The 14677-nt window shown below is 46.1% G+C and overlaps 1 protein-coding gene across 8 annotated transcripts in view; it reads left to right on the top strand.

Moving 5' to 3' along the window:
- The window catches only part of TBC1D16 (TBC1 domain family member 16), a 40979-nt gene that overhangs the window by 14385 nt on the left and 11917 nt on the right, over positions 1–14677 (top strand). For 7 of the 8 annotated variants that reach the window (XM_048818863.2, XM_048818860.2, XM_048818861.2 and 4 more), the window contains one exon: positions 1086–1716. The exons of the other annotated variant lie outside the window; for it this stretch is intronic. In XM_048818863.2, coding sequence (XP_048674820.2) covers positions 1086–1716 — 631 coding nt within the window. The remainder of the gene's footprint in view (positions 1–1085; positions 1717–14677) is intronic. 8 annotated transcript variants of the gene reach the window in all.

The raw sequence follows: 14677 nt of genomic DNA, 5'->3' as shown, positions 1-14677 counted from the left end.
CTACCCAGCCCAGTAGGTATTTGGCAGATGAAATTCAATGTTGATAAATGCAAAGTAATGCATATTGGAAAACATAATCACAACTATACAGACAAAATGATGGGGTCTAAATTAGCTGTTACCACTCAAGAAAGAGATCTTGGAGTCATTGTGGATAATTCTCTGAAAACATCCACTCAGTGTTTTTGCAGCGACAGTTTAAAAAGCAAACAGAATGTTAGGGATCATTAAGAAAGGGATAGATAATAAGACAGAAAATATCTTATTGCCTCTATATAAATCCATGGTACATCCACATCTTGAATACTATGTGCAGATATGGTCGCCCCATCTCAAAAAGGATATACTGGAATTGGAAAAGGTTCAGAAAAGGGCAACAAAAATGATGAGGGGTATGGAACAGTTTCCGCATGAGGCGAGAGTAATGAGACTGAGACTGTTCAGCTAGGAAAACAGACAGCTAAGGGGGTTATGATTGAGGTCTATACAGTCATGACTGGTGTGGAGAAAGTAAATAAGGAAGTGTTATTTACTCCTTCTCATAGCACAAGAACTAGGGGTCACCCAATGAAATTAATAGGCAGCAGGTTTAAAACAAACAAAAGGAAGTATTTTTTTCACACAGTGCAGTCAGCCTCTGGAACTCTTTGCCAGAGGGTGTTGCAAAGGCCAAGACTATAACAGGCTTCAAAAAAGAACTAGATAAGCTCATGGAGGATAGGTCCATCAAGTGACGGGATGGATCACTTGGTGATTGCCTGTTCTGTTCATTCCCTCTGGGGCACCTGGCATTGGCCACTGTCTGAAGACAGGATACTGGCCTAGATGGACCTTTGATCTGACCCAGTATACCCGTTCTTATCTACTTATTCATAAACCATATGCAGATTCAAAGGGATTATTTGCAAATAATGAATATTTGAGAATTTCACAGTCTGTTTGTGGAGGAGAAAATCTGCCAAATGACTGGATTCCTTTAGCCCAGCTGTATTGGCAATGGAGGGGGGCAGGGGCTAAATATGGCTGATAAATGTCCTGAGAATACAGTTTAAGTCCTAACTTGTTGGTCCTGTGCTCTCTTGAAGGCTATTTATGCTTGTACATGGAGAAAGATGAGCTACTTGGTACTACGCTTATCCTTGCCTGGGTCCCAAACTCTCGTATTCAGAGGCAGGATGAAGAAGCCCTGCGCTATATGACCCCTGAGAGCTCCCCGGTCCGTAAAGCTCCCCGCAAGCGTGGCCGCCACACTCAGGGGTTTGGCACCGTCCAGCAGGCTTCCCCAACTGATCAGAAACGAGCAGTAATCCCGAAAGACGACGAGATCTTGGCTGTATCTCAGCTTGTCAGAGATGTGGCTCTCCTCGGCTCCCCTTCTGAAGAAGGGGAGAAGCTGTCTCAGTGTTGCCTGGCAACTGACGGTACCCACAATTCCACACAGCCTGCCCACAGTGACTCAGGAATCTTATCGACAATCAGCTCTCAGGAGGAGCAGAACAGATCGGAGTTGTCAGTGGAGGGGACAGAGGAAGGGCTGGAGTGCAGGCTAGAGCAGGGGGAGAACGAGGGCTCCTTGGAGCTGTCTGCTGATGATGTGAGCAGGGATAGTACTTTTGACTCTGATTCTGATGCCTTCTCCTCCCCGTTCTGCCTCTCTCCCATCAGTGAAGCCCTTGCGGAAGGCAGCAGCTCTGTGTTTCTGGATAATGAAAGCAGGTGAGTTTGTCACATTTTTACAGCTTCCTGGTGGGTGGGGTGGGGTGGAGGTGAAAGGAGGCTGAAGGCTTAAGAACATAAGGAAGCGACTGTGCTTAAAAGCTGCACTGAGCTCAGTTTAGTTGCTCTTTCATTGGGTTTGCTTTAATTCCCCTTCTCATTGTTTCATTCCCTTGCTTGAATCTAATTTGAAAAGCCTTTGGGAAAATTCCCTGAGTTAGCTATTCCCCGCTCTGCTGACTGGAACCCTTCAGACTCTTCCACCCTTCTGTGCCCATAAACTCATGCTGCAGGCTCACGCTGAGTCCCCTGGAACGTGAACCTGCTTGTCTGTCGTGGGCACTTTTAGCATGTGTCTCGCTATGGTAAGAGGTTGTCACGGCAAATTTTTTGGTGGCCTCAGAGTGCGGCCACCAACTCTCACTGGTGGCTGCACTGACGCTTTCCTAAAATACTTCATTAACTTTAGGCAAAACAATGAACTATACGCAAACTCAGGTCCAAATCATTGTAGTGTCTATTTATAGGGTTTTTTGGCAGCCTCAGGAACAGAAATAATGCTGCCCCGTCCTTCAGCCCCGCCGTCCAGGGCTTCGCAGGTCCTGGGGCTTGCTGTCAAAAGTGATATTTGTATCTTTGTTAATATCACAGCACACTGAGTAGCTTACCTGGGAGGCTATGAAAAATGTTAGATTTCAGAGGAACAGCCGTGTTAGTCTGTATTTGCAAAAAGAAAAGGAGTACTTGTGGCACCTTAGAGACTAACCAATTTATTTGAGCATGAGCTTTCGTGAGCTACAGCTCACTTCATCAGATGCATACCGTGGAAACTACAGCAGACTTTATATACACACAGAGAATATTGTTTCGTATTGTTTCATATTCTCTGTGTGTATATAAAGTCTGCTGTAGTTTCCACGGTATGCATCTGATGAAGTGAGCTGTAGCTCACGAAAGCTCATGCTCAAATAAATTGGTTAGTCTCTAAGGTGCCACAAGTACTCCTTTTCTTTATGAAAAATGTTGTTAACCAACATACAAGTATCGCTTTTCACAGATGGCTAGAAGTCTGCTGTGAAAAGTGATAATGGCATGTTTGTTAATATCACTTTTTGCAACAAGCCCCAGGACCCATTAAGCCCTGGATGGGGGGACAAAGGGGGAGGCAGCGGGGGCCCGGGCCATGGTGGGATGGATGCGGGACCGGGGGAGGCAACGGGGGCCTGGGTGATGGGGGTGGGTGATGAGTCCAGCTGTTGCATGGCCACAGTTGGGGCCTAGTGTCTGCTGCCATGCGGCCAGGACTGCGCTCAGTGCCCGTGGCCAGAACCTGGAGCTGGGGACAGGAACTGCATGACTGGAGCCAGGGATCAGAGCCTGCTGCAATGCAGCTGGAGAGAAGGGTCAGTGCCCAGGGCTGGTGCCTGCCACCGCATGGCCAGAGTCCGGACCTGGGTGCCAGAGCCCAAGAGTGCATGGCTGGAGCCAGGAGTCAGCACCTGCCACTGTGTGGCTGGAGACAGCGCTCACTGCTGTGTGGCTAGGGTGAGGGGTCAGCACCCCAGGCCAGTTCCCACCACTGAGTGGCCGGAGCCCAGGACCAGACCTGTAGGGGATCAGCACCAGGGGCTAGAGTCACATGGCTGGAGCCTGGGGCCAGTGCCTGGAACTGGAGGCCAGAGGCCTACTGAAGCCCCGCAGCTGGAGCCAGGGAGTCAGCACCTGCGGCCAGAGCCAGGGGTTGGCGCCCAAAGCTCCGTGTTTGGAGCCCACTGCCATGTGGCTGAGACTGGAGGTCAGCGCCCGTGGCCAGCACCTGCCACTGCGCGGCTGGAGCCTGGAGTTGGAACCAGGGGCCAGAGGCTGAAGCCTTGCAGCCGGAGGCCAGGGTCGCGTGGCCAGAGCCGGGGGCGGGGGTTGTCAGTACCCGCTGGCCTGTGGTTGGAACGGGCAAGTTCCTGAAGTCCCGCTGCTGGAGCCTGCCACCTAAACTCCCTCCCCCAACATGGGTCAAGAACTCGCCTTGCTCCTGCAGCGTTGTGCCCCACCTCTCTCCAGAGGTAGTGCATCCAGGAGCAACAAGGAGGGAGGGGGAGGGTCTGATGTCCTTCCCCCACCCCATCACCACCCAGGAGGCTGTCCTGGGTGGACGAAAAGCCCCTGGTGGCCGCATGCAGTCATGGTGGCTGCATTTGAGAAATTTTGATCTAGATGGGATCCAGTCCTCCTTGGGGGTGCCTGCAGTCGGCTCTGTTTGGGGATGAGAACAACACCTTGGCAATGAGTTAATGACCTGGATGCACCTGCATCCTTCCTGCACATTGCACTAGCACTGGACAATATTTCATATCTGTCTGGCCTGTATTCTCTGGAATTGCTCCCAACCTTCACCAGTGGTGGGGCTGTATGTGCCGCAGTCCCTAGGCACCACTAGGCTAATGTGAGGATACTGCTGTGATTTAAAACTGCCCTGGAAACTGGATTCAAGTCATCCTTTGTGTCTCAAAAATGCCCAGAATTTATGAAACCTTGTAGGTTGGACAGATTTTGCCACTTTCCTTTATGGGATGATCTGAAACCCTGAAAACAGCCAGGGCTTATAAAGGAAGTGCCACATCGATTGTAAGTTGAGCTGCACTCTCCGAGCCACTGCATAAAGGTCCAGTGCTCTGAGCAGTTGGTCTGTACCGTAAGTAACTGCAGGTCTCCAAGGTTGTCCGGGATGGAGCTGTAGAGGAGATCAATGTAATGTGATTAAATAAAAGCTCCAGAATAGTGCAGCAGCCTACAGCTGTCTGGCATGTGTGTGATCCATCCTGCTGGTGAGGGCACCTTCATGTGGCCACAGGGTTGTACTGCATGTAGGCACATAACATGCCCAGAGCAGATTTAGCATGGTTCTTCAGGTCACATGGAAGAACAATGTTAGTCTGAAAACTTGTGCATCTTAACATGGTATCCTACACTGGCCCTTGCCCCTTTTGACAGTCAGCACATTGTTGGATTTCTTACGCTACATATGGTATTTGGGATTAAAGGGAGGCTGTTAAACAGATTTTGAAAAACACTTCCCTATTAATAACACACACAACACTTTGGATTATTAAATATCGCCATTTTTAATAATCTAACTTCATTCTGTATGTTTACTCCATGTCCTTCCCTCAGCTTGAATGATGAAAATAGATTAGTTGGCTGCACTTGTTATCAGGAGGTTTCTAGTTATTTTCATGTTCAAGTTCTCTCACACTAGCACAGTGCTGCAATGTGTAGGATTTTACATGCTTTATTGCATTTTCTTCCACAGAGGGTGGTGATGCTTTAAAGTTCTGTAGTCTTGATGGATTTTAAAAAATGGAAACATCTCAGTTAGTCTTAGACTTTAAACAAAGCCTACAGCTGTCAGCTGGAGCCATCTAGGAACTGGCTCTGCTCCTTTGAAAGAAGTAACGCTACTAAGAGGACATTCCAGTTTCTTTTTTAGAAAGCGGTTTTCTGTCAGGACAATATCTAAATAAACCCTTGGGGAATTTGCATTTATTTTCAATGCTTGTAGTCACTGGGTGATGACATGTCTGCTCCTGACTGTTGCAAAGAAACTTCATGTTGTAAGGTGCCCAGGCCAAATCTTGGGTTGAATTTGGCCTAAAATTTAGGCCTCTTAAAAGCCGGTTATCACAAAACCTAAGTGCAATGAAAATACATCCATTAATACTTCTCAGTTTCAGTAGAAAGTTTTAAAAACAAAAAATATTTCTCCAATTTTATCTGTTTAATGTATATGCTCTTCTGTAACACTTATCACTATAGTATGTCTTCCAAAACTATTGACTTAATCCCACAGATTGAGGTGGGAATGAATGATCCCCGTTTTACAGATGGGGACAGAAGTACAGTGAGATCGTGTTGCACTCAAACTCTGAGCCCACATCTCAGAAACCCCAATCCAGTGCCTTAGCCGCAAGACTGTATTTTCTAAACAGAGCAGCATTTTGCTAGGGCTCTAGACCCTGAGAGTAAAGTTGACTAGACGGAGCCCACGAACAGTTAAAATTTCACATCCCAACTGAAATTTTAAAAATGAACAGTGAAAAGTCAGAGTTTTAAAATTCGTTCAGCATTAGTAATCTGAGGCAGAGATAGTGATAAGGAAGGAACATGATTTATTTTAACTTTGTTTTACCTCTGAATTGCTACAGCATTTCCTTACAGGCGTGTCAGTTAATCTAGCTCGCGTGAGCCATCTGGTGGCTAATCCAAAGTACTTCTGCCGTTGGTTCAAAAAAGCAGTGGCGACCTTTTGAAGACACTTTTGAAACAGGCATGTTTCCTTAGCTGGCACTGATTTAAGAAACCTTTGGTGCAAGTGGCACTGGCAGGTGACTTGCAGCAGATCAATAAAACATGGATATTTCATTGTTTGGGGTTGACAGGTTTCTGTCTAATCGATGAGTTTGTATGGCACCTTGCTTCTCACCATGGCACTGTCTTACAGGGCATTGTAAAGCACGCTCCCTGAAAACTGCTAACTAACTGAAATTTTCCATGGGAAACTTTTCTAAAATCTTGTTAGGCAGCATTCTCCTGTGTGCTTCCTGCATTCGCTCCCTGTTTTTATTCCTAGAGTCACATGCATGAAAATGGGTTCCTTGTTTCTGAATTTCCTCTGCTTGCTGTTCCCTATCTGAGTCAGAATGAGAGTGCAGATAAAATTTCCGTTGCTGGCAGACTCATTCTTTTCTGAAGAGGAATAAATGTCTCCCCTTATTTTTTTTTTTCTTCCCTTGGTTTTGGGTTGTTTTCATAAAGATTCTGTGCCTTCCCTGAGATCACTTCACAAAGCCAAAGGGATACATTACAGCAGCCAGTGACTGAGAGGAATGTGATATTGTTTAGGTGAGGTGTTAGGAATAAGCAGCAGGTGCCCCCAAACTCCTTAGAACTCCTATGAACTAGGAGAAACACTTGTTCATCCAGAAGTGATCGGCTTGATGCCAGAATTATTGGGTAAAAGTCTGCGGCCTGTGCAGGAATTACTGGGTGAGGTTCTCTGGCCTGTGTTGTACAGGGAATTGGACTGGGAGGTCACAGTGATCCATTTGGGCCTTAAAATCTATGAAAACCAGAAAGGGTGGGAGTGGGGAAGTCTCAGTATATATAACATGCACAGACTGTTCCAGGTGCTGGATGCATTCTGTGCAAGTATAGCTTCAGAAGGTTTCATTGAAGTGAAGATTTAACAGAAGAGACGGAATCTCCAAGTTATTGCAGAGGCTGGGCAGAACACGTTTCACATAAGGAATACGGTGCATCTTTCAAATGCAGCAACCTTAAAGCATGCAGCCTGGAGCATCCCTGTGATAACACACAGCCTCATGCTAAGGAAGACCCTACAGTAACGTGCTGGTGTGTGCAGAATGGGGGGGAGGGAGGGAAAGGAATAGGTTAGAGGCATTTTAGCTTCAGTGTGAACCCTTAAACAGCAAACTAATTTTTTTAAATGATTGTAAATTAGGAAAAGTGCCCAGTGTTAAATAAACTGTTTGCTTATCAGTTTGCAGCGCTGTCAGGAATCCCATGTAGTGGTTGATGCTTTCACCTGAGTTGCAAAATTCCGAAGGCTAATAGTGAAGGGGAGAGTGGGATCATTTCTGTACACGTTCTCAGCTCCCTTTTGGTGGAGCCTGGCACCTGCTCCTGTGTGGGGTGCTCTTGTGAATTTGGGGAGCTGCTTTCTGCTCAGACTGCCAGTGCTCTCCATAGTCACATGCCTACAGGGAGATGTTCAGTTCATGAGCTGCCAAAAATAATGGTAGCTCTTTAAGGGATTTCATTTGGTGGTGGCAGAATTGGACATAATTGTTTTTAACTAGTTCTCTTCTTCCTTTTTTCCCCTGTTCCTCATCTCCTGCCACTCCACCGTTATTCTTGGGTTAGATGTCAGGGAATGTTGTCTCATATTTCAAAGGGAACTGAGTCAGATTCTGATCTGAGCTCTGCCCCGACTTATTGTGTGGCCATGGACAAGTTACTTAGCCTCCATTTCCCTGGCAATAAAGATGGGTTTATTGTACCTCCCTTCATCCTGGGGGGTGAGTAGCATTTGACTCTTCTATACAATATCTTTTAGCCAAAGTTCTCAATGTTGCTTTAACTGACGGTTAGGCCAGATCTGAACTGTTGAGTTGTTACTGGATTTTGTGCTGTGTATTATAACTAGGATTTTCTGAGCCTTGCCACAATAACTCCCAGTTAACGGCAGTTTCCCCTTGTAATGGATGGCAGCATTACTAGAAAATGTCCACACTTGTGATGAGCTGCAGTCACTGGAGTTTGCAAAGGAACTTGAAACTGCTTCTGGGGACAGTTGTTGACCTCAATTCTCCCACTGACTTCAAGATGGAGTGGACATATCATGGAATTGTCTCCAGTGGATAACACAGGTGGAATTAAAGGCAACATTTAGCTGTGCTGTTAGAACTCAGTTACCAATTCTGCTGATGCATGAGCCAGAATATACTCCAGCTCACACTTCCCTAGCTGTGTTTGCTGTGCAGGGCTGGCAAAAATATCTAGTATTATATGTTAGCCACTGAAAGCAGCGGATCTGACTCTGATACACACACCTCAGAGTACATCTGTAAGAAGCTGCCATTTTTACACAGCCACTTTTCATAGTAGAACTGTGCTGTAGCTTAGTTCTTGGTGGTCCTAAACAGACATCATTTCAGAGAGGAAACAAAACTCTTCTCCCAGACAGTCTCGGGGGAACACACAACCCAAGGAAAAGGCTCCTCTGGAGTCCTGCTTGATGCAATTTTTACAGATTTGTTGCACATCCTGTTGTTAACCCTCATCCCTGGGATTTAATCAGTACGTTATTGGTGAGCAGGGGGAGCTGTCGAGTGACCGAGGACAGCTGCTGGAGCTAGTGGTAACAGAGTGCACAGTGTTGCATCATGTTGTTTTGGCAGCTCACCTGAGAGGCTTGTTGCTGTTCAGGCCTCTGCAGAATAAAGCAAAGGCAAAAATTACAGGACAAATGAGCTGAAATGAATGAGAATTGGCAGAGTCTCTGAAGTCTGCAGGGGGCTGGGATTCATCTTCCAGGATGAGAGCCCCAGCATCACTGCTACAGCAGAAGTGATTAAATTCTTTCTTACAATTGTGGGAACTGATCTCTATATTCAAACCCTCCTGCAACCTATTGCAGCATCTTGTGTCATGCCGTCTTCCTTTCTAATGATGTAAGCCGTGGGGATGAGCCTGTGGGGAAGGGCCGTTGGCTCCCAAGCTTCCCTTGCTTTGGGCTCTTCTCATTCCCCAGCATGTCACCCTGGAACTTACTGTAGTTTACAAGTAAAACCTCCGTCTGAAGACAAGTAGCTCCGTCCCCACTCAGAACCTCTGCAGAAATATCCAGAAGCTCTTGCTCCACTGACATTACAGCCTTTTTGTTTTTCCTTCCCTTTGATCTGGGGGCATCAGGGTTGTGGCCTAGGCGTAAGGAACAGCTTGGAGAGGTGTCGAACAGAGTCAAGTGCTTGGAAGAGTTTGTCTAATAATAATACCAGCTCTTACAGCGCATTTCCTCCATAGATCTCAGAACCCTTTTAAAAGGTCAATCTCATTATCCCCGTTTTACAGATGGGGAAACTGAGGCACGAGGTTGCAACGTGACTTGCGTCCAGTCACCCAGAAGGTGAACGGCAGAGCTGGAAGTATAATCCAGGTCTCCCAAGTCCCAGTCCAGTGTTCTAGCCACTAGGTCACACTGCCTCCCCACTGGCCTGAAGCCATTAGTGTGCTTTGTAGTCAGGTGGTGGTGCTCCAGGCAAAGAAGGTGGGACAAAACCAAGAGAGTGAAAGGCTAGAACGCTCCATCTTGCCCTGTATAAATATTTAAACAGCAGGAGGATTAATTTGGGCAGGCCTTTCTTCACTTGGATTTGCTGCTGGATTTCTATGGAAGAGAATAGATTGACAACTTCTAACTGAGCATCATTGAGAGAGGGGGAGGGACTCTTAGCTTGGGACTTTAGTTAGGGAATATGCAGCAAGAGCAGATGAGCTCCTAAGAAATACAGGTCCTCTGCAAATGCCGAACGCCTTAATAAAGCATCGGGGCAAGAACAGAACCCTGAGGAGATGCCAGCGGACTGCCTGGCATGCCTTCCAAAGCTTTTCCGGAGATGTCAGCAGCTCTTTTAAAAATAGCTCTAACTCTTGCTTTTAAAATTAACTTGGTCTCTTCACAATTAATGCACTTGCTTTGAAAGAGCAGATTGTGCGGTGACCAGGTTTTCAGCCCCTGTTGTGTTTTCCCTCTGCCATCTTTGTCCCAGATGCTCTGCTGAGAGGCAGTTCCCAAGGAGACACTTGACTCGCCAAGGGCATCTCTGGAAACCAACCAGACTCTGCCCCAACCCTTGGCTCTAACGTTCCTTTGGCCTTGGCGGTTAGCCCTGATGGGTGGAGGGAATTCAAAGGGTCCATCGCCAGTCCCAGAGAGTTGAATGCACATTGCGTGTTGGCGAGCATGCTGGCGAGTTCTCTGTGGTGCAGAGGGGGCATGTCGTTCTGTTGCCCTACACTATAATGCCTGCCTGCCCAGAGTTTGGCAGCAAGTCCCAGCCTGTCCCTAAAATAATGAAAACTAGCACTTCATTTTTAATGGCCCTTTTAAAAAACAAATACTGCCCCTGTAGGCTAGCTGTAGAAGTCAGCAAGCAGAGGTCTTTGTTTCAGAGTAGCAGCCGTGTTAGTCTGTATTCGCAAAAAGAAAAGGAGTACTTGTGGCACCTTAGAGACTAACCAATTTATTTGAGCATGAGCTTTCGTGAGCTACAGCTCACTTCATCGGATGCATACCGTCTTTGTGTGACCAGCAGATGGCAGACTTTTCCCAACAGAGGACGAGGATCTGCTTAGCTCCTCCCACGCCTGCTTCTCTCATACATGGAAACGTAACCAATATGATCACTTGAGAGGCAAGAAAATGATGTGTGCCACTAGAGTGTGGCCAAGCAGGCGCCTGTCAAAATTAGGCTCCAAGTTTTAGCTACCTTCCAGCATGGCCCGTCGTCTGCTTACCTTTGTTCTCAGCAGCTGGAGGAACATCAGAGTTGTCCAGCATGTCTCACTCTCTGTGTAACCATTACTGCTGCTCACATCCACCTTCAAACTAATGCAGAGAGATGGCCCTGCCTCTCCATCAGGAACATCACCTGCACACGCCATATTGTGGTGGAGCAAAGAAAACCTTGCATAAAGTGCCTAGTCTTGGGGGACGTGGCCTCTGACCTTTCCCCTTCCGAGAAACCAGGACTGAGAGATCTGGAGCGTCTGGCTGCCTTCAGATCAAGGACAAGGGAAAAACATTTGCTTCCTTTCTCTCCCGTAAGGCACAGTGGGAGGACACACATGACACATCTAAAGGTCTTGACTTTTAGAAGTGTTAAATATGCAGTTAGGTACCATGGTGCATTTTGAATGAGTACAGTGTACTGATCTTAAAGTGCAGTTCTTACCCCTCGCGTCTGATGTGCGGCACCTGCTGCTATTCCGGTCCTGAGTAGAAATGGCCACCTTGGCCTCACTGTGTTATGGACAAATGACCAAATTATTCACTTCCATCGTACAACTGAAATGTTGAGTCCCAGTATTTGTGTTCCAAAGCCCCATGTATCTGAGTGACAGGTGCCTTTCCCACATGTTTGGCATATCCTAGGAAGTGAGAACCACTTAAGGAGCTTTGCTTTTCCTGCTTTGCCTTCTGGCAAAATAACCTTTCCCGGGGGGCAAAAGAGATGGTGGTTTCCTGTAAACATCTGACCAGTCTCAGGGAGATGTGCAGGTCTTCTGGACTCCAAGCCATTCACTCTCTGGGTGCTTTCTTCAACAAACAGCTAGTCTGGAGGAGTCATAGGTGGTATCTCACTTTAGCTAATAGAAAAGGAGGACTTGTGGCACCTTGGAGACTAACAAATTTATTTGAGCATAAGCTTCCGTGAGCTACAGCTCACTTCATCGGATGCAGCTAATGAAACTTCGGGCTTGTCTACATACAGCTTTTGTGCTGCTATAACTATACTGGCTTAGAAACACGTTCCCATAATGAGAATAAGTTATAAGCACTTGCTATAACTTCATCCACACTAGGGAACTGCACCACTTCAGCTGTATCTGTTTCTAAAACGATATAGCAGTACAAAAACAGTGTGTAGACTACCCCTTGATGAAGCAGATCCAAGCTTGACAGCAAAAGGAGCAAAATTGTATCCCCTTGAGGGATCCAATGGGGCCATGCTCACAGTTGCCCATAGGAGGGGAAACCATGTGGTGCCATTGGATCCCACAAGGGTGTGTTTTGAGAAGCCAAGCCTGCTAAGTGGGATTAGAGGACAGCACAGCTGTACCAGCTTGTTGTTAGAGGCCTTACAATAAAATGAGTTTTTCCAGGTAATTGGTGATATTATGATTGTTTGTTAGTTGTGTTATGGTAACACCCAGAGATCCTAATCCAGACTGGAGATAAACTGGTCTTGCAGATACTCTGTCTTCTGAGGGAGGATTGCTTTACCTCAGTCAGAACAACAAGGGTCCTTTCTAAACGTACAGCTGCAATGGTATGCAAAGAAATCTACGTAGCTATCACCTTGGCTCAGTCCTTGTAATAATAACAATATTAAGCACTTACAATAGCCCTCCCAAAACAACCTTTTAGTCAGCTGTCCTCTTTCCCCTCTCTCTTCTGCCACCTCAGAGAAACTTTTCCCCCTGGGAAGTCTCTAACACTGTTTTGTGATGGCAGTAAGATTCTCTCCGGGTGATGCTGGCTGTGCTAACTTTGAGTCAGCAGCATCACAGAGCCTGGAGAGTTGGTCTGTCAGTAGAAAGTCCTTCTGAATTCCCATTTCATTGCTTGGAGCCAAGAATATAAGAACAAAGATAATCTTCAGAGCTTTCAAGGGACTGGGGTTTTGAAGTCTTGTTTGTAATTAGCATAATTAGTTGACAATTTTATTTTAACCTGGATGGAACTGCGAAAAAAAACAACGCCAGAATAATCCATTGATTTAAAAAAAAAAACAAAAAAACACATTGCTAAGAACACTCCCCTTTCCCAAGCTGCAGTAGGCTGAAAGGTAAACATTCTTCTTTGGGCTTTGCTGAGAAATCACCTTTTCCATCTCAGGAACTTTAAGTGTTACATTTTGATTAAATTATTAATGAGTTAAAGTCCTGGCCTGAGGTGCTCCTTCTCTGTATGAAATGTTGTCAAAATCTGTCATTCAGCTTTTGAAATGCTTTCCTTGAAAACAAAGGTAAAGTTTGCATCACTGAATGGCATAAATGATTTGTTATGTTTGGTTTTTCAGGTACTGTGTGTTTTTATTCCTAAGCATCAAACTGTTAGCCCTGCCGCTATTACCCACTACGGAGAAAGTCTTTGCTTTGGTTTTACCTAAGCAGACGTCACCTGTTTATCAGTCTGATCTTTGGAAAAGATTACCTGTGTTTAAGAGTGTGTATGTGTATATTAAATTCTGCAATTTGATTGGATCCACTACAAACTCCTGATGGTTTTTCCTTCCTATTTAAATTCAAAACCATTAACTCAAGAATTGTCAATTTTTGTTTTCCTTCCTTTTATTGTATAGTAGCTAGGAGCCCTCTTGAAGATATCCCTGGCTGGTCTCATAATGCCCTTATTGCCAGCCAAAACCACTCCTTCCCTCCAGGTCACTACTGTTTCATCACAGTACGAATTAGTAGGCAACAAAGTCTCCAGTGTAGTTAGCCCTCTTGCTCAACTATTTATATTGAGCTTGGGCAGGAAAGGAGCACCCCTGTACTGTGTGGAGGGAGCTGCTTTCTCAGCCTTGCAGATTTGCTTTTACATAAAAAGATTCTGGGTGATGACGCACTGGCTGCAGTGTGTGTTCTTCCGAGCTCTGGGCATTCTGTGTGTTCAGAGAGGAAAAGCTACTGGAGAGAAATGGGCAGTTAGACCAAACCAAATTGTTTGATCTTTGCTCCTCCAGAACAAACATATTGTGCTGATCGAAAGGCAGAGTGGCACAGTCAGGTTTCCTTTATTCCTTCTTGGTGCACTGTACTGACACACTTTGTCATGCTTGTGTTCATGGCATTCAGCGCTAAGGCAAAAGCCCATCCATGATCTTACTGCTAGGCTTTGTCTATACTACACGGCCATGTCGCTAAAAGTCGGGCAACGTAGCTGCTGTTTGTCGGCACTTTTGCCAACAAAATACTTCCACCCCCAGCGAGCAGCGTTTCTGTTGTCGACAGGAGAGCGCTCCTGCAGACAACGCACTGTTCACACTGACACTTGCCACGACAAAAGTTTTGTCTTTCGGGGGGCGTAAGCACCTCTGAATGACAAAAGTTTTGTTGCTCAGTTGCCAGTGTAGACATAGCCTTAGTGTCTCGTGGGCAGAGGAAAGGGAAGCGAGACTGTAAAAGCTGCTGCCTTCTCCTGTGCTCTGTGCAGATGAAGCGATCGCCACTTACACAAGTGCTAGTTGCAAGGCGTCATTCTCTGTTTCTCTCCCTGTTTAGTGAGGAGCCGATGCCAGTGCAGTCAAAATACAAACAGCTCATGCTCTGACCGTGTTTAATAATAACACAGCTTTTAAAAGTATTGTTTCAACGGGTAAAATTGAGTTTCAGTGGGTAAAATTATTTTTCTTAATTTATTTTCCCTTTACGCTGAGCTAAGCAAAGCCTGTTTGTCAGTAGTATGGTGCTCCAACTTGGTCTGCGACGACCTCTGCAGCTGTGATTGGCAGTCTCGCTGGTCAGGAAAGAACTTGCGCTTGTAAGCTAGGACTGAGCAGAACAAATGCCATAGGACAGCTTCAGCTCCCTCGAGAACAAAGGCTAAAAAGGTGAAAGAAGTGCAATTACAGGAGGTTTCCAGCACAGAACGTTAATT

Source organism: Caretta caretta, chromosome 14 (assembly GCF_965140235.1).
Source record: "Caretta caretta isolate rCarCar2 chromosome 14, rCarCar1.hap1, whole genome shotgun sequence".
Lineage (NCBI taxonomy): Eukaryota > Metazoa > Chordata > Testudines > Cheloniidae > Caretta > Caretta caretta.
Note: the sequence above shows the minus strand (reverse complement) of the source record. Positions and strands in the feature narration are given on the sequence as shown.